General features: G+C 51.7%; 8 protein-coding genes across 8 annotated transcripts; 3 read left to right on the forward strand and 5 right to left on the reverse strand.

Moving 5' to 3' along the window:
- Window positions 1-179: 179 nt before the first annotated feature.
- On the reverse strand, window positions 180-1,007 carry PV08_04250 (haloacid dehalogenase, type II; the record flags this gene model as incomplete). Its single annotated transcript, XM_016378598.1, has 1 exon — window positions 180-1,007. One exon carries the CDS (start codon window positions 1,005-1,007, stop codon window positions 180-182), a length of 828 nt encoding a protein of 275 aa, XP_016237275.1.
- A 1,840-nt stretch (window positions 1,008-2,847) lies between these two features.
- On the reverse strand, window positions 2,848-3,835 carry PV08_04251 (uncharacterized protein; the record flags this gene model as incomplete). Its single annotated transcript, XM_016378599.1, has 2 exons — window positions 2,848-3,512; window positions 3,583-3,835. The coding sequence occupies 2 exons, from the start codon at window positions 3,833-3,835 to the stop codon at window positions 2,848-2,850; spliced, it is 918 nt and encodes a 305-aa protein (XP_016237276.1).
- A 1,094-nt stretch (window positions 3,836-4,929) lies between these two features.
- On the reverse strand, window positions 4,930-6,526 carry PV08_04252 (uncharacterized protein; the record flags this gene model as incomplete). The annotated part of the gene is made up of 3 exons (XM_016378600.1): window positions 4,930-6,141; window positions 6,245-6,315; window positions 6,505-6,526. The coding sequence occupies 3 exons, from the start codon at window positions 6,524-6,526 to the stop codon at window positions 4,930-4,932; spliced, it is 1,305 nt and encodes a 434-aa protein (XP_016237277.1).
- A 211-nt stretch (window positions 6,527-6,737) lies between these two features.
- PV08_04253 (uncharacterized protein) lies at window positions 6,738-8,573 on the reverse strand (the record flags this gene model as incomplete). The annotated part of the gene is made up of 2 exons (XM_016378601.1): window positions 6,738-7,839; window positions 7,960-8,573. The coding sequence occupies 2 exons, from the start codon at window positions 8,571-8,573 to the stop codon at window positions 6,738-6,740; spliced, it is 1,716 nt and encodes a 571-aa protein (XP_016237278.1).
- Window positions 8,574-9,502: 929 nt separating this feature from the next.
- PV08_04254 (uncharacterized protein) lies at window positions 9,503-12,425 on the forward strand (the record flags this gene model as incomplete). Its single annotated transcript, XM_016378602.1, has 2 exons — window positions 9,503-12,220; window positions 12,300-12,425. 2 exons carry the CDS (start codon window positions 9,503-9,505, stop codon window positions 12,423-12,425), a joined length of 2,844 nt encoding a protein of 947 aa, XP_016237279.1.
- Window positions 12,426-13,333: 908 nt separating this feature from the next.
- Window positions 13,334-17,403, reverse strand: PV08_04255 (uncharacterized protein; the record flags this gene model as incomplete). Its single annotated transcript, XM_016378603.1, has 4 exons — window positions 13,334-13,545; window positions 13,636-16,509; window positions 16,564-16,731; window positions 16,779-17,403. 4 exons carry the CDS (start codon window positions 17,401-17,403, stop codon window positions 13,334-13,336), a joined length of 3,879 nt encoding a protein of 1,292 aa, XP_016237280.1.
- An 816-nt stretch (window positions 17,404-18,219) lies between these two features.
- PV08_04256 (uncharacterized protein) lies at window positions 18,220-22,128 on the forward strand (the record flags this gene model as incomplete). The annotated part of the gene is made up of 1 exon (XM_016378604.1): window positions 18,220-22,128. The coding sequence occupies one exon, from the start codon at window positions 18,220-18,222 to the stop codon at window positions 22,126-22,128; it is 3,909 nt and encodes a 1,302-aa protein (XP_016237281.1).
- A 531-nt stretch (window positions 22,129-22,659) lies between these two features.
- PV08_04257 (uncharacterized protein) lies at window positions 22,660-24,345 on the forward strand (the record flags this gene model as incomplete). The annotated part of the gene is made up of 4 exons (XM_016378605.1): window positions 22,660-23,038; window positions 23,390-23,524; window positions 23,697-24,001; window positions 24,130-24,345. The coding sequence occupies 4 exons, from the start codon at window positions 22,660-22,662 to the stop codon at window positions 24,343-24,345; spliced, it is 1,035 nt and encodes a 344-aa protein (XP_016237282.1).
- Window positions 24,346-24,459: the final 114 nt, after the last annotated feature.

Here is a 24,459-nt window from a genome sequence, read left to right on the forward strand (position 1 = left end):
TGATTTGACCACCCCGATGAAGACCAATTGGCGCTGCCTGGTGTTAGCAACATCGACAAAACCAAAAACACACAAATGATGCACGAAAGGAAAGGCTGATGACACCAAGAACTTCTTGTCGAAATGAGCACGAATCGTAGTTGAATATCCTCCGTCGATCCTACCTCCTTTCCTACTACTTACTCCTGAGCTCGCTGTTTCTCAACTTCGTCAGCAAAGTCTCCCAGCGTGGCGTATCTCCAGCCGTATCCGACTTCGCCGCGCTCATGGACCCCTTGGATCCCGCCTGCACTTCCCATGCCCGCACCTTTCCTGTTGATCCAAACACTGCTCATACCCATCTTCTTCGCCGGGACGTGGTCGTGGTAAATACTCTGCGCAACGTGCAGGATCTCGTCCTTTTCCACGCCGGCATCTTCCTTCGCGTGGCTCAACAAGTAGTCGAAATTCCGCAGATCGGGCTTGTAACTCCCGATATCCTGTGCGGTGTAGACGCGGAAGAAATCGACGCCAGCCAGGGGCCCGGAAAGGGTCTTGCTGAAACTGTCCCTGTCGACGTTACTCACTGGGATCATTTTATAGTACTTGGCCAGCCTCTTGCAGGCGTCCACGGTGTCCGGGAAAGCAGGCCACGAGCCGACGCTGTCGCCGAACTGCTGAGCCTCGTTCTCGAGGTCTCCGTCTTTGACCCCGAGAGCAGGACCCAGGCGGAGATACGCTTCACGCAGAATCTGGCTGTACTTCATCGTGGGGTTCTCGGCTTGCACCTGCGCTTCGATCTCGTTGAACTTCTCGGCGAGTTTGATTCGCCCTTCACCGGTCTTGCTGCTGCGGCATACTGCGTACGGAGAACCTGTCGGGATCCGCGACACCAGTGATTGCAGTTGATCGATGATTCCGCTCTCCCAGTCGATGAGCGTCCCGTAGATGTCGTAGGAGATGACTTTGAATGACGAGAATGGCTTGCGAGGCACTGTAGGCTCGGGCATTGGGATTTCGGCAGCCATAGTGTCGATCAGAGGACGGCTCGCCGGTTGTTAACTTGCTGTGGTGGGTGTTGAGCTCTACCCAGGCAGTTATTTCAGATATCGTGGGCTGATGAACTGGTGGGTGGGTAGCTGGAGATATTGTACTCTTAGGCGGGTTGGGTCAGTGCACGTTTGGATGATCTGAGATGCATACGCTATCGATGAGATGCAATCGATAGTTATAGGATACAACGATCTAGTCTGGCCTGAGACGAGACGTCATTTTACTCATCTGCTCTTTCATGGCCCGCTCCCACGCCCTTGGTATGGCAAGTTCTTGGGCTCGTTAAGGTCAGTGCCAAAGGGCGCGGGGCGTCTAAGGCGTAGCCAACTGAAACTGCCTTGTGGCGTCCTCCACACTGGACACAACACCAAACAGTCACTCTATCGATCCGAACTGGGGGGATCTCAAGCCCATTGCAGACATCCCGCGGTCGGCTTTACTCCCTGTTCTCGATAGGAATCGGTGACTTGAGCGGATTTTCATCTTGGCATCCTTGTACAGCAGTTGAGACCACATTGTAATGGCACCGGCCACTTTAGCAGCATCATGATACCTGTTGATGTCTGGCACGGAATTGACTATTCAGCATTTCACGAGAACACCGTTCTACTCCCGTCATCTCAGAATGTCACACGTCGAAGCTCCACCCATGGAAGCCACTCTAACTACCAATTTCGAGGACATCAGGTTTGTCCACGGTTCGAATTTCGCAGCTTCAGGATTGGCCATGACACCGAAGCAGACCATCTTGCAGTCGTACTCGAGAAAAGCTCTTGCGACCTGGTAGCTCAAGTGTCTGCTGCCGGCACACGGTCACAGGATTAGACGACCACAAGTGGCTTGTGGTCTCGTATTACTTCTTCACAGAATCCGTGGGAACAATCAGCGGGAGTCGAGGGAGAAAGGCGGTGCATTTCGGTGCGCGGATGCCCTCAAGGAGGCTGGCTGGTGGCTACTGTACCGGTCCCAGCGTTTCCAGGTGCGTTCAATTCGTACCAGCGTGCTGCGTTCCTGTGTAGGCGGGCAGAGGCCAGCTTCAGACTCTCACCGGCTGATTGCTGCGGCAAGCGCTCTGTTTCGGGGCCGTATGGATGTTCTTGCATTGCGTTTTTGCGTCGCACAAGATCGTCATGATCGCGAGTCGGCCCCGAGAGTCGTCGCCAAAGGAATGTCGAGTCTGGGAATAACAGAGAGACGCCAGGAGTAGAGTGCAGCGATGGAGAATAACGACATAGGTTATCATATAGGGGGCCACGGGAGGATGGACGACATTTTCGAGAGCAGGCACAGGAGGAGGGCGTGGTTCATAGAAAGTGAAGCTGACATTACGGCGGAAAAACCGTATGGTTGACATGTCAACCGCGAGGCCAGCCATTTCACCGTCAATCAGCATTACTCCGTACAGAAGGCTTCATTAAAGTGCTTTCGCCGCTGTCATAATGTGATAAGCTCAGTCCCGCTCATGAGTTAAGCCCTCAGTATCAGCATCGTCCCCCCAAGACACCAAGTCATGGTCGACGACAAACAAAAATCATAACTCAACGCCCTCCCATTTGCTCCCGGTTATCCGCGGTTGTCGACCTGCCTCTTTTGCTGTTCAGTCTATTCAGCCGTCATTAGGGTATCGTTGAAAGTGTCTGGATCGTGCGCAGTACAAAAAACTCTGGCACAGCGGTGCAGAGCCCCACTCTTGTATATCACTTCTTCTTCCGCGACTTGTTCTTCGCACCCGAGCGCTTCTAACGCCCTTGATACTGACCATAAGCCGTCGGGGTGCCATTCGGATCCTGTGCGACGTCAGCCGACGTAGTTCTGTCAAGAACTCGTTGTCGTCATCATCACCTTCTTGCGTTTCCTTTGGCCGCCGTAGTCGTCTCCGTCGACACCGTCCTCCTGGTCCGAAAAGCCTTCTCCATATCCCACAAAACTATCATCACCATAACTCCGCTTCTTGCCACGGGTTTGCCTCTTCGCCTCTGCTGTCGGCTGTGCGGGCTGTCGAGAAATACCGTTTGAAACATGCACCGGGGTCGGAGGGTGAGACTTCTGTTGGGGAGGTAGCGCGTTCGGCTTTGGCTTGTCGAATCCGAGGATATCTTCCCAATAGGCATTATTCCTAACAGTCCCTGGCTGCATTTGCATTGCCTGTTTGAGCTTCGCTCTGAAATCCGGGGTGACTTCGATCTTGGGTGTCGCGTGCTCCGCGTTCCATTGCTCCTCTGGTTGCAGTCCCCACGCCGATGAGCCAGCCATTCGCCGCAGTGGTCCAGGTTGATCTTCTTCGACATTCCGCTCTCCTTTGACGGGCTTGTTGCGACCTGCTAAACCAAAACTTTTGATCTGCCCTTCATAAGACTTCCGCAATTTGTTAATCTTCTCTCCTGTCCGAGGATCGGTACGTGCGACAGTTCGCAGCAGCGGGCCTAAACCATATAACGCTAGTAAATGTTGTTGCGGGTCCGGTTTTTGGCGTTCAACTTCTGCGCAGGTCATGTGTTAATAAATCTGCAAACTTGACCTCTGGATTGATATACAGGAGGAGAGTCTTACTGGATCGACAGAGAAGGAATGGTTCACCCATGTCTTCCTGTAACTGTTCCAGAGCAGTCATCTCACCCGCCGCAATTCCACCAGGGGTCTTGACCACCTGACCACCCCTGTCTTCGTCAACATCTACGTCCATGGAATCTTGCCGATCGTGATTCGTGGCAGTTGGAAAGGCTCCTCCTTCTATTCGGTCGGTGTTTCCGTCATCGTCTAGTCTGGGGCGTTTGTCACGATGTTGATCAGTATCATCTGCCATATCGAGACCCGGGACTCCCGTCACGCTATGTGCTGGAGTCGGCAAAGATTGCGTTATGCGGGAGGAGGATTGCTGTGAGTGTGATGCCGCACTCCTTGGTGAGGGCGGAGACGAGTGACCCGGAGCCTCATCGGTATGTTGGGCGTGTCCGTAAGGCGGCGCATAGCTCTTTGTAGCGACTGACATCAACGAAGGAGAAACCGGGGAATGCGGGAGGTTATCAGAGAGGCGCCGTCGCTTCAAACCTGACTCGGGCGGAGATGTGGGTGAGGGGGGAATCGCCGCCGGTCTCGCTGTACGAGTATGGGACATGAAAGTGCGCAGAAGAATGTGTCGACAACCGACCAGTCCCTGCTGTCGCCAATGGCTTCGTCGGCTTTCGAAGCTGTACGTGTGGCGGTGCGATATCTGATTCTCCTCGGGGTGGGGGTCAGTCGATGTGGTCGGGTTGGAGACTGGCGGGATTGGCGCGAGTCGGGTGGATGAGGCTGAGCAGTAGGGTTGGTCAAAGGGACAAAGGAGGAGTGCTTGGTGGTGAAGGTCGGGGTAACAATGACAATTGAAAAAGAATCGTCGCCGTTTGAAGGAGTGACAAGACGCTGAGCAGGTTTGAATGACAGGAAGAAGAAGCGCAGACACATCGACCCCGATCTTGCGCCTAGTACAATAACTGGCAGTCTCTCTAGCCTCACCTTCCACTAGTGGCTGGAGTTAGTGCCGCTCTGTCTCGTCAAAGTGAGGAAGTGACCCCATGCCGAGTCACGTGGCTAATATGCTCACGTGATGTCCATTTATGCACACGTGACCGGCGTACGTGTCATTTCAAAGTGGAATGACATTGCTCCTCCCAGGCCATGTCTTGGTCAACTTCAATAGACAATGTCCATCATCTTCGACAATGGTAGAGGTGCCGTCTCTAGCAATGAGATCTCTCTTACCAACACAGTACCACATATATAATACCGACGCCATCATCAGCTATTGATACATAGCAACATGTCTGCAGTAGGGTGGCCATGCGCCTGCAGGTTAATAGCTGGACTGGAAGTCGAGGCAGCACGTTTGAAATCCTCAGCCGAAGCAGTACCCAGGATTCAAATCTCAACCTCCTCAATATCATACACCATCTGCTTCATCTCACTGCCCCATTTGTCCATCCCGAGCGCCCACGAACCGTGGAGAAACATCCATATCCCAAACTCCTTCAGCATCAAGCCCAAGCGCCCAGTCTTCTTCCTCAGCGCCGCGTTCCCTGACGATCTCGCAGCGAGCTCGTCGATGCGGGGTCGCCTGATTCTGTCGTACGTCTCATACACTTCGTTCACGTCATCTTCCCCCCGCCTCCAGGCTTGCTTTCGACCCAGTAGTCTCGACAGCAGAAACGCATCCTCCAAAGCCATACTAACGCCCTGTCCTGCGTGCGGCGGCATTGCGTGTGCAGCATCACCCAACAGAAGAACGCGCTTTTTGTGCCACGTTCCTCCGCTTGGTAATTTGAAGATAGGATAGAACTTGACCACCGACGTCTGGTCGACAAGGCCACGGAGCATATCACCCCATTGGTCTCCTGCGCCCTTGAGTACACCATGTAGGAGCTCTCTGAACCCGGAAACTTCCTGCTCTCGGCGGATCTCCCATCCATCACGGTCGTTTTCGCCATTAGGCAAGGCCAATTCACGCTGAAAGCCCCAGTATATCTCGTCGTCGTTCGCAGAACAGCTCATGGCAGACACCATGCCTTCCTGCATCATAGTGATATGCATGCCGCGCAATTGAGGTGCTGCTTCTTCGCCGAGAACTGAAACTGGTATAATTGATCCTATGCCAGCCAGACCGGTGTAGTTCGCCCTCACGGTTGGATCAACATAAAGTCGGCGCACGGCTGAGTGGATACCGTCACAACCAAGCAAGAGATCAGCTGTGTCGACTGTCCCATCAGAGAATGTCGCCTTGACTCCGTCATCTTGATTAGAGATAGAGACCAGTCGCTTGTTGTAACGTACAGGTATACCTGCATTATCGACTTCTTTGAGGAACACGTCTAGTAGATCAGTTCGCTTGATGCGCATGTACCCAAAACCGGTTGCTTCCTTTGCTGCGCCAACGACATCCGTTTCCCCCAAGACGGTCCCGCGTTCTGAATGCATGACCACATTTGAACAGCTACTGCCACGGGTCAGGAGCTCGTCATATACACCAAGCCTATGTAGAAGCCGTGTTCCGTTTGAAGGGATGCCAATGGCACCTCCCAATGTTGTGGGCTCCGGCCGAAGCTCGTAGATATTGGACGATATATTGTTCCGTTGCTTTAGAAGAAGTGCAGCTGCAAGACCAGCCGGTCCACCTCCAATAATGATTGCCCGTAAGGAGCGTTAGCATGGAAAGGCTTGACGGGATTGAAGGACCAACCCTCTCTGACACAACCATTCTGGTCTCGGTTTTGCGATTGGCGTAGAGGCGGATTCCCAATGAATTGACGTCTAATGGATTGATAAGTTAATGAGGCTTTGACAGGAGATGACCCAAGCAGATATATAGTTGCTTGCAGTGCATCGGGTCAGTATGTGTCCGCGGGTGTCCCTGGAGCACGTTGCCCGATCGGGTAAGTCACTCCGCAGGTTCACCGGGGTCAGTGATACAACCTCGTCAGCGACAACATTTAGTCGCACCTCGATCGACGTTCCCGACCATGGCTGCAGATTGCCGCGGTTGTGTTGCGCAGGCTGCAACGGTGCCCGCGCTTGTGAATGAGAGTCACTTGGTATCATCAGTGCAGCGGCTTTTTGCAGACCTTTGATCTTGTTTGCGGACCTCTGGCAATGGCAAGCTGTTGATGATGTTTAAATTTTGGTTACAACCCGTGAGTAAGGCGAAGTCCGAATATTCAAATCTTCTCATTCTATCATACAGAGTCGAAATTGAAATCCACGTCGTCTAACAGCGATGTCCATTGAAAAGGAGCCAAGTCAGGTATCGCGGCCAGGAAGTCTGACCAGAGTTCGTCCATGTCTTCTTCAGCTGATTGACCCTCATCCAAATATGTCCAGTTTCGTTGGGTTTCCGACGCATTCAATGTTAGGCTTGTGTCCCCTGTAGTGTCGTTGTTCCATGGAAACTCGTCAGATTGGGCTAAGACTTGAAAGTGCGTTCCAAGTCGAGTGTTTGCATTACTCTCTTTTCTCACAATGGATAATTGTTTCCTCGGCTCAATTGCTCTCCGAGTGCGCTGCGTCTGTAGCGTTGCAAGAAGCGTTTGCATGTTCTTTTGGATGCCTTGCATCAGAGCACTCGATTCTTCCCTAGACTTCTCGAGCGTCTGATACGCAACCATGACTTTAGCTTTCTGTGCTTCGGCATCCGGCGAGTCCGGAATAAATGACACATCTGTGGCAAGTGTCAAAGCGGCCATAAAGACATGTTGCATGACCGTCCACAGCCTCCCTGGCCTTATCCCGGCGAGAGGGATTAGATCGTCCATTGAGCGTCGAAGGTCTAAAATGCTGTGAGCCGAACGAAGACAGGCCGTTCGGGAGTATGCGTAGTCGGGGTTTGTAGCCCCTACCAGATGATACGGACGGTGAAGTCGACATAAGCGTGCATGGAGACTGAAATGGATATTAAGTCTCTGCCAGGCGACGTATGGACGTTTTTCACACACTCGCTGGCTTTGCTGGATACTCATGGGATCTAGTTGAAAGAAGACAGGCAGCTCTGTTAGATATTGTTGTAGCATACTGTCCAACATCAAAATTATGGAGTATTTGGGCTCCTGGGAATCTGAAGATGCTGAGGGAAGCGCATCGACAATCTGCCGACAAAGGTCTGCCAGTTTAATTCGTTGAAGAAAGGCAGACATTGCTGTGGCGACAGACCAAGGCAGTTCCTCCTCTGGGGCGTTGGGTGTTATGAGTGTGTCGTCAACGTTACTCGGATATTTCACATTCATATGTCGTGGTTGGAATGTGTATGCGCCTTCTTGAGAGTTCCCTGAGAAAGCACCAAGCCTATAAATCATCAGCATCACCGTAAAGCAATAGCATATATTCAAGTATGTGTGTCCGATATCCGGTCGTAAATTGGACTTCGCTCGAAGGCAGTCGGAAGCCGATCAGGGAATGTCTTACCAGTCCGAGGCCACCAGGTGCCACCAAATCCTCCGCTGAACTTCGATCTCAACCACGTCGTAGCCTTTGAGTTTTCGGTCTTCGAGGCTCTTGACAGTGTCCAGTCTATCGATCCCCATAAGCTTAGCCATCAACATGCATCGACATCTGAGCATGTGCACATCGAAAGGCGAGAAGGACGCGTTCGACACTACAAAAGCCAGAGTTGTGACAGAAGCCAGAGCAAATGTTGAGCTTGAAAATTCTCCAAAGCCACGGTTCAAGACCGAAATAGCGAGACGTGTATATGCTTTGAAGGCAGCGTTCGCTTCTTTCTGTGTAGCTTTCAGTTTTCCCAAGAAATGGGATGTCCATGAGAGCGCTGACCCGGCGAAGATGGAGAATAGCATTAGGATGTTGCCAATAGAGATGTCTGTGTCTCCGTTTGAGGCTTTGCGGTATGTCTCCTCCATCATGGCTCGTGTAGATGGCAGATGGAGCACTCCAAGTGTCGGGTGTAGGGCAAGAACAAAGTGATCGAACAGTAGTCTTGCTTCGTCTAACGGGGGCAGTTTATTGAACAAGTTAAGTACAAACCTAGGAGGGTCCGCAGGCTCATCTGGTAATATTGACATAGAGTGGCTAGAGAACCGTGTGCTCCCATGGCGAGGACTAGTCGAGCCCAGACTGACATCCTCACTCGACTGCCCGTCTCTGTCTTGAACGTCCTTCGCCAATACCGACGGGGACACGTGTTTAGGATTTCTGAAAACTGCCTCCTCCAATCTATGAATTCGCGACAGCATATCATCGGTATTGCTGTTGGGGCAAGTCAACTATCCTGGCCGTCTTTAAGGAAGGTGGGCAGACGTACCTAGACCGCGTTTCAGAGGGAACAATACTTCTGACGCTATCTGTTGCAGTGTCGGCTTCTCCCCGATCAAACTCACACTTGATGGTCCTGAGGGAGCAATTCGAACAAGGCTGACGACGGTCACATCTTCGTTTCTTGTCCCGGCAGGCCCGGCACGACAAAGGCGGTCGAGCCCATTTTTGGATCATCGTCGTCGGGACGCCTCTGCTGTCTCGCTTCATCATTCATAACTTTGACCATTGGTGTCATCGATGCGGAGGAACGACCTAAATCTGAAGGCCGAAGGATAAGGTCGGAGCAAAGGCAAGCCACATTCTCAGCATCCCCTCAGACGGCAAATCCACACAGAGGGTTGCTAGGATGCCAAGGATTGCAAACTTGTGTTACCACATGAGGAGCAGAAGTCTGATATGCAACGCTTGCAACTCGGATTCTAGCTATGCCTGCATCTCATGCCGGGGCAGCAGGAGCAGGAGAGTTGAGGCGGGGCTAAGGGTCGGCGCATTTCTGGCGAATCAGCAACGACGCGTTAAGTGGTACTGATTAGGTCTAGTGCAAACACGCACCCGCGTCTTTTCGCGTCAGGGGCTCGCCAGATTTACACAGCACGCATACTTCGTAGCATCAAGCAGCCCCTCCCTTGGTCGAAAACCACCTCCTCCTTACAATCCGAAGAGTCAAATCTCAAAGATGTCGAACCTGGTGGACTCGATCCTCAACTCGGATGCCTTTGGCGCAACACCTTCCTCACCGCGGCGTGCGCAAAACATCCCTTCATCTTCAAGACCGAGACCCCCACCATCCGAAAGCAATGGCATACCCTCTGAAGCAGATATCTTCCCTGATGACGAGGTCGTAGGGGTAGCGCGTGGAAGAAATAGAAATCCTCTCGACCGCAATGTTTCGAAAGTGACGGATCGAGCGGGAGAAAGAGTCCAACAGGCTTTTGAAGATTTTCTCGAATCGCACATCGAAGAACCGTCATCCTCTGTGATCCCTCCTTCAAGCGAGTTAAAAACAGACAAGTACTACGTCAACCAAATCCATGGCCTGAGAGAGTTTCAGCTATCGACGTTGTACGTCGATTACAGACATCTTCTCTCCTACAAAGAGGGGCCAATCCTGGCGGACGCAATCGCAAGTCAATATTATCGCTTTCTGCCGTTTTTGACAAAGGCACTACACAACCTTTTGGCCAAGTATGAGCCAGTATATTTCAAGGATCATCGGCAGATGACGAGCAATGCTTCACAGGCTGGGACCTCGTTAGCTGGCAATGCAACCAGTGAGGCAAATAGCCAGGGTGAGATGACTCTCAATCAGCAGACCGATAAACTGTTTACGCTGGCTTTCTACAACCTGCCTTTGGTATCTCGAGTGCGACAGCTGCGAACAGACCAAGTAGGGAAATTGCTGTCCATCTCAGGTACAGTTACAAGAACTTCTGAAGTCCGTCCGGAGTTGGCTCTGGGCACCTTCATCTGCGAGGCTTGCAACGAACCAGTGTTTAATGTCGAGCAGACGTTCAGATACACAGAGCCAACTGTGTGCCCAAACCTGACTTGTGGCAACAAGGTCGCATGGCGACTTGATATTCGAAACAGCACCTTCGTAGATTGGCAGAGATGTCGTATCCAGGAAAACAGTTCAGAGATCCCGACAGGAAGCATGCCGCGCACGATGGATGTTATTCTTCGCGGAGAACAAGTCGAGCGCACAAAACCTGGAGAGAAGTGCATTTTCACAGGGACTTTGATTGTCGTACCAGACGTCTCTCAACTCGGTATTCCTGGTGTACGGCCAGAGGCGTCTAAGGACAACAGAAACTTCCGAGGCGCTGACGCCGGTGGTGCCGGTGTCAGTGGTCTCAAAGCCCTGGGTGTGCGAGACCTTACATACCGCATGGCGTTCTTAGCCTGCTTCTCCTGTCCCGATACCACAACTCCGGGCCAAACAGCGAACCAACTGAACGGCCAATCTACCAACATCCTCAACTCTCTCCACCAGACCGACCTTTTCGACCAATATGACAGCGGCGAGCGCGCCCAGGAAGCCTATCTCGAGACTCTCACTCACGAGGAAATAGAAGACCTGAAATATATGGTTCATTCCGACAAGATTTATAGCAGACTCGTCCAAAGCATTGCGCCTATGGTATACGGCCACGAGATCATCAAAAAGGGGCTCCTACTTCAGCTGCTGGGTGGTGTCTCCAAAATGACTCCTGAAGGCATGCCCCTTCGAGGAGACATCAACATTTGCATCGTGGGCGACCCGTCGACCTCAAAGTCTCAGTTTCTCAAGTATATCTCCTCTTTCCAGCCACGTGCGGTGTACACCTCAGGTAAAGCCTCAAGTGCTGCTGGTCTGACGGCCGCAGTAGTCAAAGACGAAGAGACGGGTGAACACACCATTGAAGCCGGCGCTCTCATGCTTTCGGACTCGGGGACATGCTGCATCGATGAATTTGACAAGATGGATATATCAGATCAAGTTGCCATCCATGAAGCCATGGAGCAGCAGACGATCAGTATTGCCAAAGCAGGCATTCACGCCACACTCAACGCGCGGACAAGTATCCTCGCCGCGGCAAACCCAATCGGCGGACGGTACAATCGCAAGACGACCCTGAGGGCTAACATCAACATGTCTGCACCTATCATGTCGCGATTCGATCTCTTCTTTGTCGTGCTCGACGAGTGTAACGAGAATATCGACCGCCATCTCGCAGAGCACATTGTCAATCTGCACATGCTCAAGGACGACTTTGTGCAGCCGGAGTTCTCAACCGAACAGCTTCAACGGTACATTCGATTCGCGAGGACGTTCAAGCCCAAGTTCACACCTGAAGCCATGAGTCTGCTTGTGCAGAAGTACAAAGAACTCCGGGCCAATGACTCGGGAGGCCTCGGACGAAACAGTTACCGGATCACCGTCCGTCAACTCGAATCGCTGATTCGATTGTCTGAGGCAATCGCCAAGGCTAACTGCGTCGAGGATATCACCGTACCGATGGTCCTTGAGGCTTTTGACTTGCTCAGACAGTCCATCATCACCGTCGAGAAGGACGATGTCGATGTCGAAGACGAAGAGGATCAGGATGCCACTCGCGACAGGGAAGGAGACAGCCCGATGGCCGACGGTGACGGTCACGACGAAGATGAGCGAGCACACGACACGCCGGCGCCTGCTAGGACGACGACCAAGATCACGTTTGAGAAGTACCACTCCATTCAGAATATGCTCGCGTCTCACATTCGCGACGAGGAGGACCAGAACGGCGAGGGCCCCGAGCACGACGAGCTGCTCGTGTGGTACCTCGAACAGATCGAAGACAGCATTTCGAACGAGGATGAGTTGAACGCTGAGCGCTCACTTGCAAAGAAGGTATTGAAGAGGATGATCAAGGTATGGGTTTCCCCGTTTCCATTTCCTACCTGCGACGCCCCAAGACGTGCGCCCGACTCATGCTGACATCTGCCAATAGGATAACGTGATTATTCCTATCCGAGGCGAAGGCCTCGTCGATAGCGATGAGCAGGATAGTGCTGCGTCGGCCTCACGAGTCACGTATGCCCTGCACCCTAACTGTGGTATCTTTGACGACGAGTAGACTGGCGGCCGCGGGTAGTGCTGTGCGCTTTACAGCCTTGTTTATCGGTGTCTCTGGCAGCCAGGCATGAAAGCGTCGATGAGATGTTGTATGAGAACCATGTCTGGGACGTTGTAAGGATAATAGCTTAGGTGGGATATTTGTATCGGTCCTCAGGGTGGTGCGGGCGTCACTTAACGGTAGACGCAATCTAATGTGCGACCTCTGGAAACGGGGGCCGGAGGGTATCCAGGCGTCCAGGCGTTTTTCTTCCCTAAGACAACATGCATATATAGTCTTGTATCGCTCACGAGGATTCTCAGAACTGTTCTATCAAGGAAGCGTCGTCTACAATGCGTGCGCCTTGTTGACCTATAATGAGCACGAGCGATATGTTAGGAGACTCTGCTTTTATAAAAGTCATTGCGCACACACCCTTCCACATTGACCCCTGCCTCATCCGTGTTTAAAAAAGGGCACAGCAGCCCTTGGTGTATCATCTCAGTATGACATCTATCACCCAGATGTTGCAACAGTGAGTTTCTTTACATTGTACGGAGTACGAGCAAGAAGGGCAAGCAGATTGCAACCGCTGCAGGCCCCGTGCTTGCGACAACAGTTTTTTACATTCGGTCATTTGCCAATACTTCTGTAAATCCCGCTCAGCAAAATGACATCTCAAGTATCGAAATTTACTCGTACAATCGAGAGAGGCGCGAAGCCTAGGTATGTAACTATGCGCAAGGGTTCGTGGAATGTCAGGTTACCTCGCTACTCAATATGCAACCATACCTTTCCGTAGCCATGTCGAGTTGTCCAACCAGTGCGAGAGACTTCCCGTGTCCTCGTTCGTGCTGATCCAGATAGATGATCTTACAGCAGTCATGTCCCACGTGGGAATGGCCCCACAAGACTAGTTAGTGGTTGCTTTAACCACTACCTGTATGCTCGATGTCTCTCCCATCCCTCACCGCAAAAAACTTTCGTCGGTATTCCGACAGTGCATTGGCCACACCATCGAACTCTTTGATATCTCGCGCACGCAGGTCAGCGATGACTTCCTTTAGACCCGTGAAAAACTGGTCCTTGGTGGCTTTGTCCATGTTGCTGCCGGAGCTCATCTCGCTCAGAATCGCATTTTCTACGACATCAAAATGGTCAGTACAAGGGTCCACGTGCTTGCCAAGGACCATGGCATGGAAACCGGATCAGGATCATGGTGTTGTCGTACCTGAAAGACCTATTTGATGGAGATGTTGCTCTTCACAAGATGGGTCAGTGCAAGTCTCTCCAGAGAGTTCGGTGGGGCATATTGGGCGTGAAGGGTCGATATTATTGAAATAAGTCAACGACTTATATCCGGTCTTGACGCTGTCCTTGTAGTCCGCATGGAAACGAAAGTCTTTGAAATTCGATAGAGGGGTTTTATACGGAACGAATCGTGAGATAGTTTCCGCTCCGCCATCAAGGACGGCCATTTCTTCGGCACGATTTTCGCTGTTTGAGAAATGCTCCTTGTTGACTAAAGCGTTCGCTTCCGTCAACTGAGGACCGGATTCAATGTCGTCATGGTCGTTCTCTGCACGAACCTCTGATAGGGTTCCCGTAGCCGGGGTCGGCTCAGGCGCAAGATCCGTCGCCATCGGTTCCGTAAATTCAGCATTGACTGGGTCGTCAACATCTTCGGCATGTTCATACGGTTCGTAGAAATCTGTTTCATTCTCGAACTGATTGGTAGTCGGAGTAGCATCTGTGACAGGAGCCTCCTCAGGATCATATTCGTCGGACTCCATGGACTGCGGGAATGACCCAGGATCTTCAGCTGCGGCGGGCTCGTACTCTTCATCTTCCCTCTCGGAATCAGACATACTTGCGCTGCCATCACTATCCTCTCCCATATCCATCGCCGTGTCTTCTTCTGTCACCTCTCCAGAGTCCATATCTCCAGATGATGATTGCTCGGGTACGGAGTCTGGCTCAGGAGAGATTTCCATTTCCTGTGTTTGAAGAGTATCAGCTCGCGTGAGAATCTGCTCCCCTTGAGTATCTTCTGGCTCCTGTTCAGGCACCATCACTGCCTTCACGGGCTGTTCATCATTCAAGACGTCTTCCGGACTTCCAGAAACGTTTGCAGCTTCAACGCGGTCGACCATCGAAAGTGTTTTGGAAGTAGCGTCTTCAGGCAGTCTCTGGTCGAATGCAGTCGGGTCACTGTCTCCTTCTACAGCTGGCTGTTCCACGTGTCTTGAGGCCGGCGTGGGAAAAGGACTGGCGTCGGTTGCGGGCTGCGTTTCAGATATTGTTTCGACGACTTTGGATGGTCCGCCTCCTTGAGCTTCGGCTAACTTTTCCATCTTAATTTGTTGGAGCTCGTCAAAATATTGCTTCTGCCCCGTACGGCCCTCTTGTAGTTGCGTTTCGAGGCGGTGAAGTTCTTCGGCAAGCTCTTTTTCAAGGTTTGTCGATTGTTCCAAAGCTGTTCTATAGCTTTCAACATTCGATCGAGCTTGGGAGAGATCAGCCCGTACTTTCTTAATACGCAATTCAGTCTTGGAGACTTCCAGATTGAGGTCAGGTAGTCCCTCTTGCAATACCTTCTGTCGAGCTGCGCGCTGCTTGAGGAGATCTGCCTTCAACGCCGCCGCCCGTTCCGCGAGTTGCGCAGGTGTTAGTTTTGTGATTGACCGGGGTTGTTTAGACGTCACTGCGACTCCACTCACTGCTAGAGACTGTGAAGTAGGGGGGCTGCTTAACGGGTTTCCAGCTCTTGTCATGACCGGCGTCGACGGATTTGAAGAAGCAGGGGATTCAACTTCGCTTTTACTTCGTTTCAACTTGTTACGCTGCTCGAGTTCAGCAATCCTTCTGCGCATCGCCTCGATCTCAGTCTGCTTTATCCGATATAGATCGTCGTTACCCGCTTCCACGGCAGAATCACTGCGCGACGGATGGGCTGCTGCTATTTCCTCGACAGCGGCTGGCAATGACTGGGGGGGTTTTTGATTTCGAACTTCTGCAGATCCAGATTCGGAGTCCATAGCCATTGCATCACTCTCGTCTTCGATGATTTCACCTTCGGACTGTTCGTCAGGATCTTCGACTTGGATTCGCTTCATCAATGGCTCGGTACTTGTGGCAGAAGGGTCGGAAGACAACGAGCGCTTCAAAGGGTTGGGACTAGCTGCAGGCCGCTCTTCTGACGACATTACAGACATTCTGTTGTCTGCTTGAGTGTTAGCTTCATCGGAAGCAGAGCCTGCAGGCGTCATGAACAACCCCGGAATCAGGCTAGAGTGAGTGATCGAGCTTCGCAACTGAGATGTCGTCCCAAAAAGTGGCTGTCCCACGGCGGTACTTTTTGCCTGCGCTTCTTTTTTGAGCTGCTCCATTTTTGCACGAACCAGTTCTGTCTGAGCTTTCGCCTTCGATATCTGAGCCTGGGATACTGCACGAGTCTCCTGCTGCGATTGTGGAGAGTGCGGAGCTGACGGAGAGGCGTTAGATGTTTCGAGGACATTAGCAGGAGGAACTGCCGGCAGTGCCTCCTGTCTTTGCGCAGGTGAACCTGCACTGGGAGTGGAAGGGCTCGGTCGGCCTGCCTTTGCTGCAAGCAATTGAGCAATTCGATCCTTGCGCTCCATGCTGGGCGTCGGAGCAGCTTGTTGCTTTTCCGTTACCGTTGTATTGTGGAAGACCTCACCTGATGGTGCACCTGATGAGGAGTCGTCAGAGGGGTTCTGTACATTTTGCTGGTCCAAGAGGGAGCCAGGTGCATTTGAGTGAGGCATGACGGTACGAGTTGGCTCGGCTGCCTCTTTTCGTGTTGATTGAACTTGATCCAAATCCACTTTGATACCCAGTTCCGCGTACAATTCTCTTAAGACCTGAGGATGAATACCTTCTTTGACTAATTCAGGATACAGGATTTTATGTGGCACAAGCGACAAGAGAGCGCCCTTGGCCAACTGGCGAAGCTCAGGTACCGGCTTATCATCATACTTGCGCTGCATTGGCTTCTGCGCTTGAGCCTGAGATTTATCAACCCGGCCACGGAATGAACCCATGGCTCGGTCATCAATTGTTGCTGGTCGTGTAGGATCATAGGCTAAGAGCAACGGTCAGTTCATGTCTAATATGATTGCCACCGACATGCACTCACGAGATACATCTCCAGGTTCCTCGGATGGCTGTCTGTTTGCACCAGCATACCCCCCTATAGACATAGAATTTGCCAGATGTGCATCAACTTCCTGTGGAACTTGGTTCTGAAGGTTGGCAAAAAGTAGTTCTAAATCCGATCGCGAACCAAACGAAGGGAGCGATTGATCTGCGGGAAAAGTGAGCGGCAATGTGACTTAGCGCATTGGGGCATACCTTTATCATCATCTTCTCTTAATACAGCACGGGCTGCTTGCGCATTCCCACCTCGATTAGTGTTATGAGATCGGGAAGTATGCTCATTCAGATGGCGCAGATCCCTTCCATCTTTTCCCATTTGCCTGCCTGAAGACGGTTCCTGCTGGGTATGCCGAGACTGTTCAACCAGATTCACGCCTGAAGCAAAGGAGTGGGAAGCAGGGACAGGTTGCGGAGTATACGGTGAAGAACTCGAAGCAGTCGGCTGCGCGGAGAAGCGAGGAAATCCAGTCGTATTAGGAATAGGCACAGGAGGAAACGAGGGAGGCGGTGGAGGCGGCAAGCCAGCATTAGCAAATTGTTTGAAGAAGTCGGCGCTCAGAGTAGAGGGGGGAATTGGTGGAGGGTGGAAAGGATTGAAGGTAGGCGCAGGTCCCATGGGTTGCGAATTTGACTCAAATCTCGAAGTGTTCGTCACCGGTTGGTGCTGGTAGGCAACCGACTGCGAGCTCTGCTGTGTTAAGCTTGGAGGAGTATGGATAGGCTGCTGAGTTCCATTATGTGGGATAGGATAGTAGGGCTGTTGAGGAGCGTAGGAGGGTGTGCCCGTAGAGAACGGGTTCGAAGAATATGAATGCGCCATGTTGCGCAGTGCCGCGGGACGCGACAGCAAGGGCGATAGGTATCACTGCAACACTTTTGCAAGCCAGCAAATACGGACCTGCGTAGTAGAGTCGCTCGGAGGCATCATTAAGCCAGCTGGCGATTCCAATGTCGGCCAAGAGCGAACAGGACAAGACGCGCAGAGACAAAAGCTCGATTGTCTTACTCCTGAGATATGTCCATCAACGTCGGTGCATAACAAGGGATATCACTCCGCGGTCAGGATGCTCTGCCAGTTGTTCCTCTTGTCGAAATACTGCGCCTTGAGAATGGTTTAACTGATGAATGGTGTTTGGCTAACAGCAAAGTACCGCAGGAGGCTTTTTCCACATGGGCGGCAACAAGTGAAATGTCTTTCTTGACATTCCCCTTCACGTGTTGCACCTCACACGGATGATATGCACCACCGTAGAGTGTACGGTCGGTCATGCGTGCTGGAGGAGTTGTCTTTGCCTGACCATACACGCTAGGCTCATAGTGGAATAGCGTCGTTGGTCTCCGGGGCAATACAGTTCACGAGGCTTTTGTTGTTGCTTTCTGAGGCGGCGCCACCTCCATGAAGAGCCAAATGTCAGTCAAGATTTCAGACATCGTGCACAGTCCCAACAACGGCTTAACAAAGTTGCTCAGCGCCTGTGCACTGACTCTCTTATCTGTTTTGGCTGTTGTCTCTATATGGTGACAGGCCTCTTGACCGTGCAGCAAGATGCTGCTTCATGATCGCAGTCCCGATACTTCACCATTCAATGGCCATTCTCAAAGACACCACTCCTTCAGCAGGTCATACAATTCAGACATGTCTCTAGCGACGCCAATGTCTCCGGCAAGCATGTCGAGATCAATGCACTTTGCGTCTCCGACTCCCGCTTCCAGGCACGAAAGACAACACTCTTACTCGCCGACGGCCTCCTTCACTTCGATCCCGCATCATGTCCGAACGCAGTCACTCCAGAGGCAGTCTAGCACGTCGAGTACTTTTGCGCCAAAGTTCATCAAGTCTGATGAGATGCGAAAGAGCGAGGACAGAATCTCTGCCATAGAAGGCGAGAATGATTTCTCTGGAAAGAGATATGTGTGGGTTAAGGACCCGGAAAAAGCCTTTGTGAGAGGCTGGATAACAGAGGAACTATCCGGCAACAAGGTACTCGTACAATTTGAAAATGGTTCCCAAATTGAGACCGACATCGACGAGGTGGATAAGGTCAACCCCGCCAAATTCGATAAGGCCGACGACATGGCAGAACTCACCCATCTTAATGAAGCCTCAGTCATACATAATCTGTACACTCGCTACCAGGCTGATCTCATATACACCTACTCGGGGCTTTTCTTAGTCACCGTCAACCCTTATTGCCCCCTACCAATCTACGGCAATGACTATGTTAGAATGTACAAAGGCCAGACGAGGGAAGACACACGCCCGCATATTTTTGCTGTTTCAGATGCAGCCTTTCGAAGACTGGTGGAGGAAGGGGAAAATCAGAGTATTCTAGTAACTGGAGAATCCGGCGCCGGCAAAACAGAGAACACAAAGAAGGTCATTCAGTACCTCGCAGCCGTTGCAACATCCGATCTGGACACTCCTTTGACAGGTAGAACTCCTGGGAAACAACTGTCCAACCTCTCCCAGCAAATCTTGCGCGCAAACCCTATACTTGAATCTTTCGGCAATGCACAGACGGTACGGAACAACAACTCGTCGAGATTCGGCAAATTTATCAGAATTCAGTTTACGCGATCCGGTCAGATCGCGGGCGCATTTATCGACTGGTACCTCCTCGAAAAGTCAAGAGTCGTAAAGGTCAGTCAACAAGAACGGAGTTACCACATCTTCTACCAGCTGCTCGCTGGAGCAGACCAAAGAACAAGAGATATCCTCCTTCTGTCTGGTATGGATGTAGCGGATTTCGCCTACCTCCGTGCTGGAAATGAAATCATCAGTGGTGTGTCCGACCGCGATGAATGGAATACCCTCATCGAAGCATTTCATATCATGAATTTTTCAGAAAAGGAGCAAATGGAGGTCTTCAAGACTATTGCGGCAATCCTTCACCTCGGAAATGTGGCAGTGCGACAAGAAAGCAGGGCAGCGGACCAGGCCACCTTGACTCCGGAGGCGAAAGCATCTGTTGATAAGGCTTGCAGACTACTAGGCGTGCAGACCGAGCCATTCATCAAAGGCCTACTTCACCCTAAGGTCAAGGCTGGGAGAGAATGGGTTGAGAAAGTCCAAACCCCTGAACAGGTCAGGCTTGCACTTGACGCTCTCGCCAAGGGGATTTTTGAACGAGGCTTTGGTGATTTGGTAAACAAGATCAATGCCCAACTTGACCGGGGCGGTGTCAGTAGCGACGACAGCCACTTTATCGGAGTGCTTGATATTGCGGGTTTCGAGATTTTCGAGAACAACAGCTTCGAGCAGCTCTGCATCAACTACACAAACGAAAAGCTGCAACAATTCTTCAACCATTACATGTTTGTTTTGGAGCAAGAGGAATACGCTCGAGAACAAATCGAATGGCAGTTCATCGATTTCGGGAAGGATCTTCAGCCAACCATCGATTTAATCGAGCTTCCCAACCCCATTGGCATCTTTTCTTGCCTGGACGAGGATTCTGTTATGCCTAAGGCAACAGATAAGTCGTTCACAGATAAGCTCCATTCGTTGTGGGAGAAGAAAACTCCCAAGTATGCCGCGGCAAAGACCAGGCAGGGCTTCATATTGACTCATTATGCTGCCGAAGTTGAATACTCTACCGAAGGCTGGCTTGAGAAGAACAAGGACCCCCTGAATGATAATCTAACCCGTCTTTTGGCATGCTCGAAAGATAGCCATATAGCGAACTTGTTTGGCGATTGTGTTGACGAAATCGACGAGCCATACAGCCCTCGAAGTCGCGTCAAAAAGGGGCTGTTCCGGACTGTCGCTCAAAGGCACAAAGAGCAATTGAGCAGCTTGATGCGACAACTGCACTCAACACAGCCACATTTTGTTCGTTGCATCTTACCCAATCATAAAAAGAAGCCCAAACAGTTCAACGCGCCGCTGGTCCTAGACCAACTTCGGTGCAATGGTGTGCTGGAGGGCATAAGAATCGCACGAACTGGCTTCCCCAACAGACTTACTTTTGCTGAATTCAGATCAAGGTACGAGGTGCTTTGCGAGAACATGCCCAAAGGCTACTTGGGAGGTCAGGAGGCTGCTAAGATTATGCTTGATCGGTTGAAGATGGACGGTCAAAACTATAGGGTAGGTTTGACCAAAGTCTTCTTCAGAGCAGGTGTACTCGCAGACCTGGAAGAGCAGCGAGACAGTCTAATCCGGGATATCATGTCAAGGTTTCAGTCAGTGGCTCGTGGGTTTATGCAGCGACGCGTAGCTTTCAAGCAGCTTTATCGCGCGGAAGCAACCCGGGTTATTCAGCGAAATCTCAATGTCTATCTCGACCTTCAAGCAAATCCCTGGTGGCGCCTGTTTGTCCGGATGAAGCCTCTGCTAGGAGCGACCCGGACTGCGAGCGAAGTCAAGAGGCGTGACGAGAAGATTGAGATGCTTCAGTCCAAGATGCAGAAAGAAGCTGCCGAGCGCCATCGTATTGAAGACGAGCGACGCCGTGCTGAAATAGACGCCCAGCGTGTCCGACAGACGCTTGAGGCCGAACGTGCCTTGGCTCTTGACAAGGAGGAGATATTCAAGCGTCTCCAGTTTCGCGAAAGTGAGCTGACCGAGAAGCTCTCCGAAGCCATCACGGAGCAAGAAACTCTGGAAGACCAACTCGATGCAGCCCTCGATTCCAAGAAGAAGACCGAAGAAGAACTGAACACGCGTCGCGAACAAGTGTTGCAAGCCGGTCAGATCATAACAAGACTGGAGGCCGAGAAGAAAGAAATGCAGAGACAAATCGAACGGCTAGAAGAAGAGCTCGAGAACGTCGAGAAGCATCATTCATCCACGGACAATCGGCTCGAGAATATCAGTCAGGAACTGCGTACGCTCAAGTCTCAGTTGGGTGTCAAGGACCGGAAGATTGCGGAGCTCGAGGCATCTCTCCACCAAGCCGAACGAGAGCGAGACAACAAATCGACGTCTCTCGAGCAAGAGATGCGCTCGTTGCGAAGTCAGATCTCTCAGCGCGAACGCACGACAGAGGAGCTCGAAAAGAAACTTCAGCGCTCGGAATCATTACGAGCGGAAGAAACCAAGCGCAAGGCCGATGATTACGAATCACAGATCCGCGCTCTGAAGAGTGAACTATCTGGCAAGGACCGCAAGGTTCACGACCTCGAAGGCGCTTTGTCGAAGATTGACAAAGACGCAGAGAGCAAGCTTGCCCATGCCAACGACGAGCTCGGCAACACCAAGAAACTGCTCCGAGAACTTCAGGGTCAGAACGATGAGTTGCGCAAGCAAATCACAAGTATGACGAGTGCCAGCAGCAAACACGAAGAAACCCTACGGCGCAAGGAGGGTGAACTGTCTGCACTGATGGCGGACATTGAGGCTCACGAGGCAGAGAAGGCGGCCCTGAGGCGTGAAATCGACGGACTAAGTGGTCGACATGGCGACATGCAGGCCAAACATCGGGAATTACAGGATGATATCGAAGTCATGCGGACTCAGAGGGTCAAGATGGAAAAGGAGGCGATTGAGGTCAGAAAAGCACTCGAGAAAGTTATGCCGTTCTTTTCACAGAACTTCTCTTGACCGTTGTGAGCATGCTAAGTTGGGTATTGAGCCGAGTGTTACGAAGCGTGACGAGCTTGCCAGCGGGGTTTTCCTGGAGTTATTTGTTTTTTGGCGACAGGATTGTGGTAGTGTACGTGTGTCTGTTTTGAGTACATAGTCCCCAGACGGCTTGCGTAGCATGGAAATGTGTACATGGAGTTTTTGATGTTGGCGCTTCTTTTGTATAGTGTCGATGGCAAAGCTGAAGTCGAGGTAGAAATATGGACCACGGTGTGTCTGTCTACCTCGGATACTGTAGGTATAGAGGTTGTATTGAGTCGAAAAGACCCCGTATAGAGGATGTACCACTGTAGTAGGTTGGTTAGAGCTCACAAGCATCCCTGCAAGAAATATTCTCTCCGTTCTCCGTACTCCGTTTTAACTTGTGATCATCGACACCTACCGAGTACAAGTACGTCGTCCGAAGAGTTGCTTCGAGTGTCTACCTGTACTTGCGTTCACGCAACAATACAATCTCTACGATTCATAAAACACACCCTCGGTCGAGCGATGTCTCCCTCGTCTCCATCGAACCACCCTCCCGCACATCTCCAACGAGCAAAACACGAAGCGTCCATCAACCGCAATCCACACCCCGACTTCCACCTCGTGCAGGCGTCACGACCAGACTGGAGGTCCGAGGACGCCGGTTACCACGCGTCGTCGTCGTCGTCGTCGTCGTCGTCGTCGTCTTGGACGTTTACAAAAACTCGCGATCCAAACTGGACATGGGGCCAGGGCGGCAACGACAACGGGGCGTCGCTGACCAAGGACCACGTCGAAATCGACCCTTATGCTCAAGGGCGGCCGTCGGCGTTTAATTACAAATTGCTCATTTCAGGCTTCGTGCCCAGACCGATTGGGTTCTTCAGTACGATTTCCAAGGACGGTGAGTGACTGTTGATTTTCACTCCGCATCTTCAAGTGAGTTCCGGGTGTGCTGTGTCTACGGCTATCTACGAGTTGCCTACGAGCATGAGAACGGGAGCGCCTCATACCCGGTGTCGTTGACGCCATGATTGTGTGCGTGAGTGAGTGAAAGAAAGGAGAACGAAAGACGGAAGACCCAAAGACCGAAAAGAAGAGAACCAAGTTACCTACCTACCTACCCACCTACCCACCTCCGTTGAGACATCTACGTCTGAAGTACTTGTTCATATCTCGAACGGCAAAAGCGCATATGACACATGGACCGTCTGTACTAACATGGAAAATCCAACATCTTTCCCGCCCAAAACAGGCAAATCCTCAAACCTCGCTCCATTCTCCTACACCAACCTCGTTTGTTCGGACCCTCCGATGTTCACCGTGGGAATCTCGGGCGGTTTACAGAATGCCAAAGACACGCTCAAGAATCTCATTGATACGAGAGAATGTGAGTTTTCAAAATCTTTTTTTAGCGATTTTGCCTGCCTGCCACTACGTTCCCTTCCCTCCCTCGCGTCTCCATCGTCCACGCACGCACCCACGACTGAACGACATTTCCAAAATATCCACCACAAATTTCAAATTTATTGACCGTCACACACTCTCTCTCGCCCATACAGGCGTCCTCAACATGGTGTCGGAACACTTCATCGAAGCCGCCAACGCGACGTCCATCAACGCGCCCCCGGGCGTGTCGGAATGGACGCTCTCGGGACTCCACGCCGCCCCCAGCACGCACGTGAAGCCGGCGCGGGTGAAGGAGAGTGTGTTCGCGGTGGAATGCAAGCTGGTCGACGAGGTCAAGGAGTTTGAAAGCCGAGCCAAACCGGGCCGCAAGTCTGGTGCCATGGCCCTTCTGGAAGGGGTGAATTTCTGGGTGAGGGAGGATGCCGTCAATGAGGATCTGAATATGATTGACCCGAATGTGAGACTCTTTCTCTCTCTCTCTCTCTCTCCGTCCTCTCCGCCACTATCCCTGTCCCTCCCTCTCTACCCACCTTCCAAAAATATACAACTTCCCAGGGTAAACCATTGAGAGTACTCTCCCGACAGGTCCTCCGTCCAATATGTAGATTGGGCGGCATCACTTACGGACGGGTCACCGAGGGATTTGAACTGTTGAGACCAGATTACGAAAAGACAAAGGCGTCGGGAGCGTTGGACGACTCAACAACGACAGCAACGACCATCGCCACCACCACACAGCTCGCTGGATCAGGGGTCAAGGCTGATGCACTGACACCGACACGCACCAAGGACAAGTTATGAATTTTATGATACACACACACCTGGACGACTACGTGTCACTTGTCGTTGCCATCCCCCACAAAAATACAGAGAATAGAATTGTTGGATAAAGTCTCAGCTTAGAGAAATTTCACC

Source organism: Exophiala spinifera, assembly GCF_000836115.1.
Source record: "Exophiala spinifera strain CBS 89968 unplaced genomic scaffold supercont1.3, whole genome shotgun sequence".
Lineage (NCBI taxonomy): Eukaryota > Fungi > Ascomycota > Eurotiomycetes > Chaetothyriales > Herpotrichiellaceae > Exophiala > Exophiala spinifera.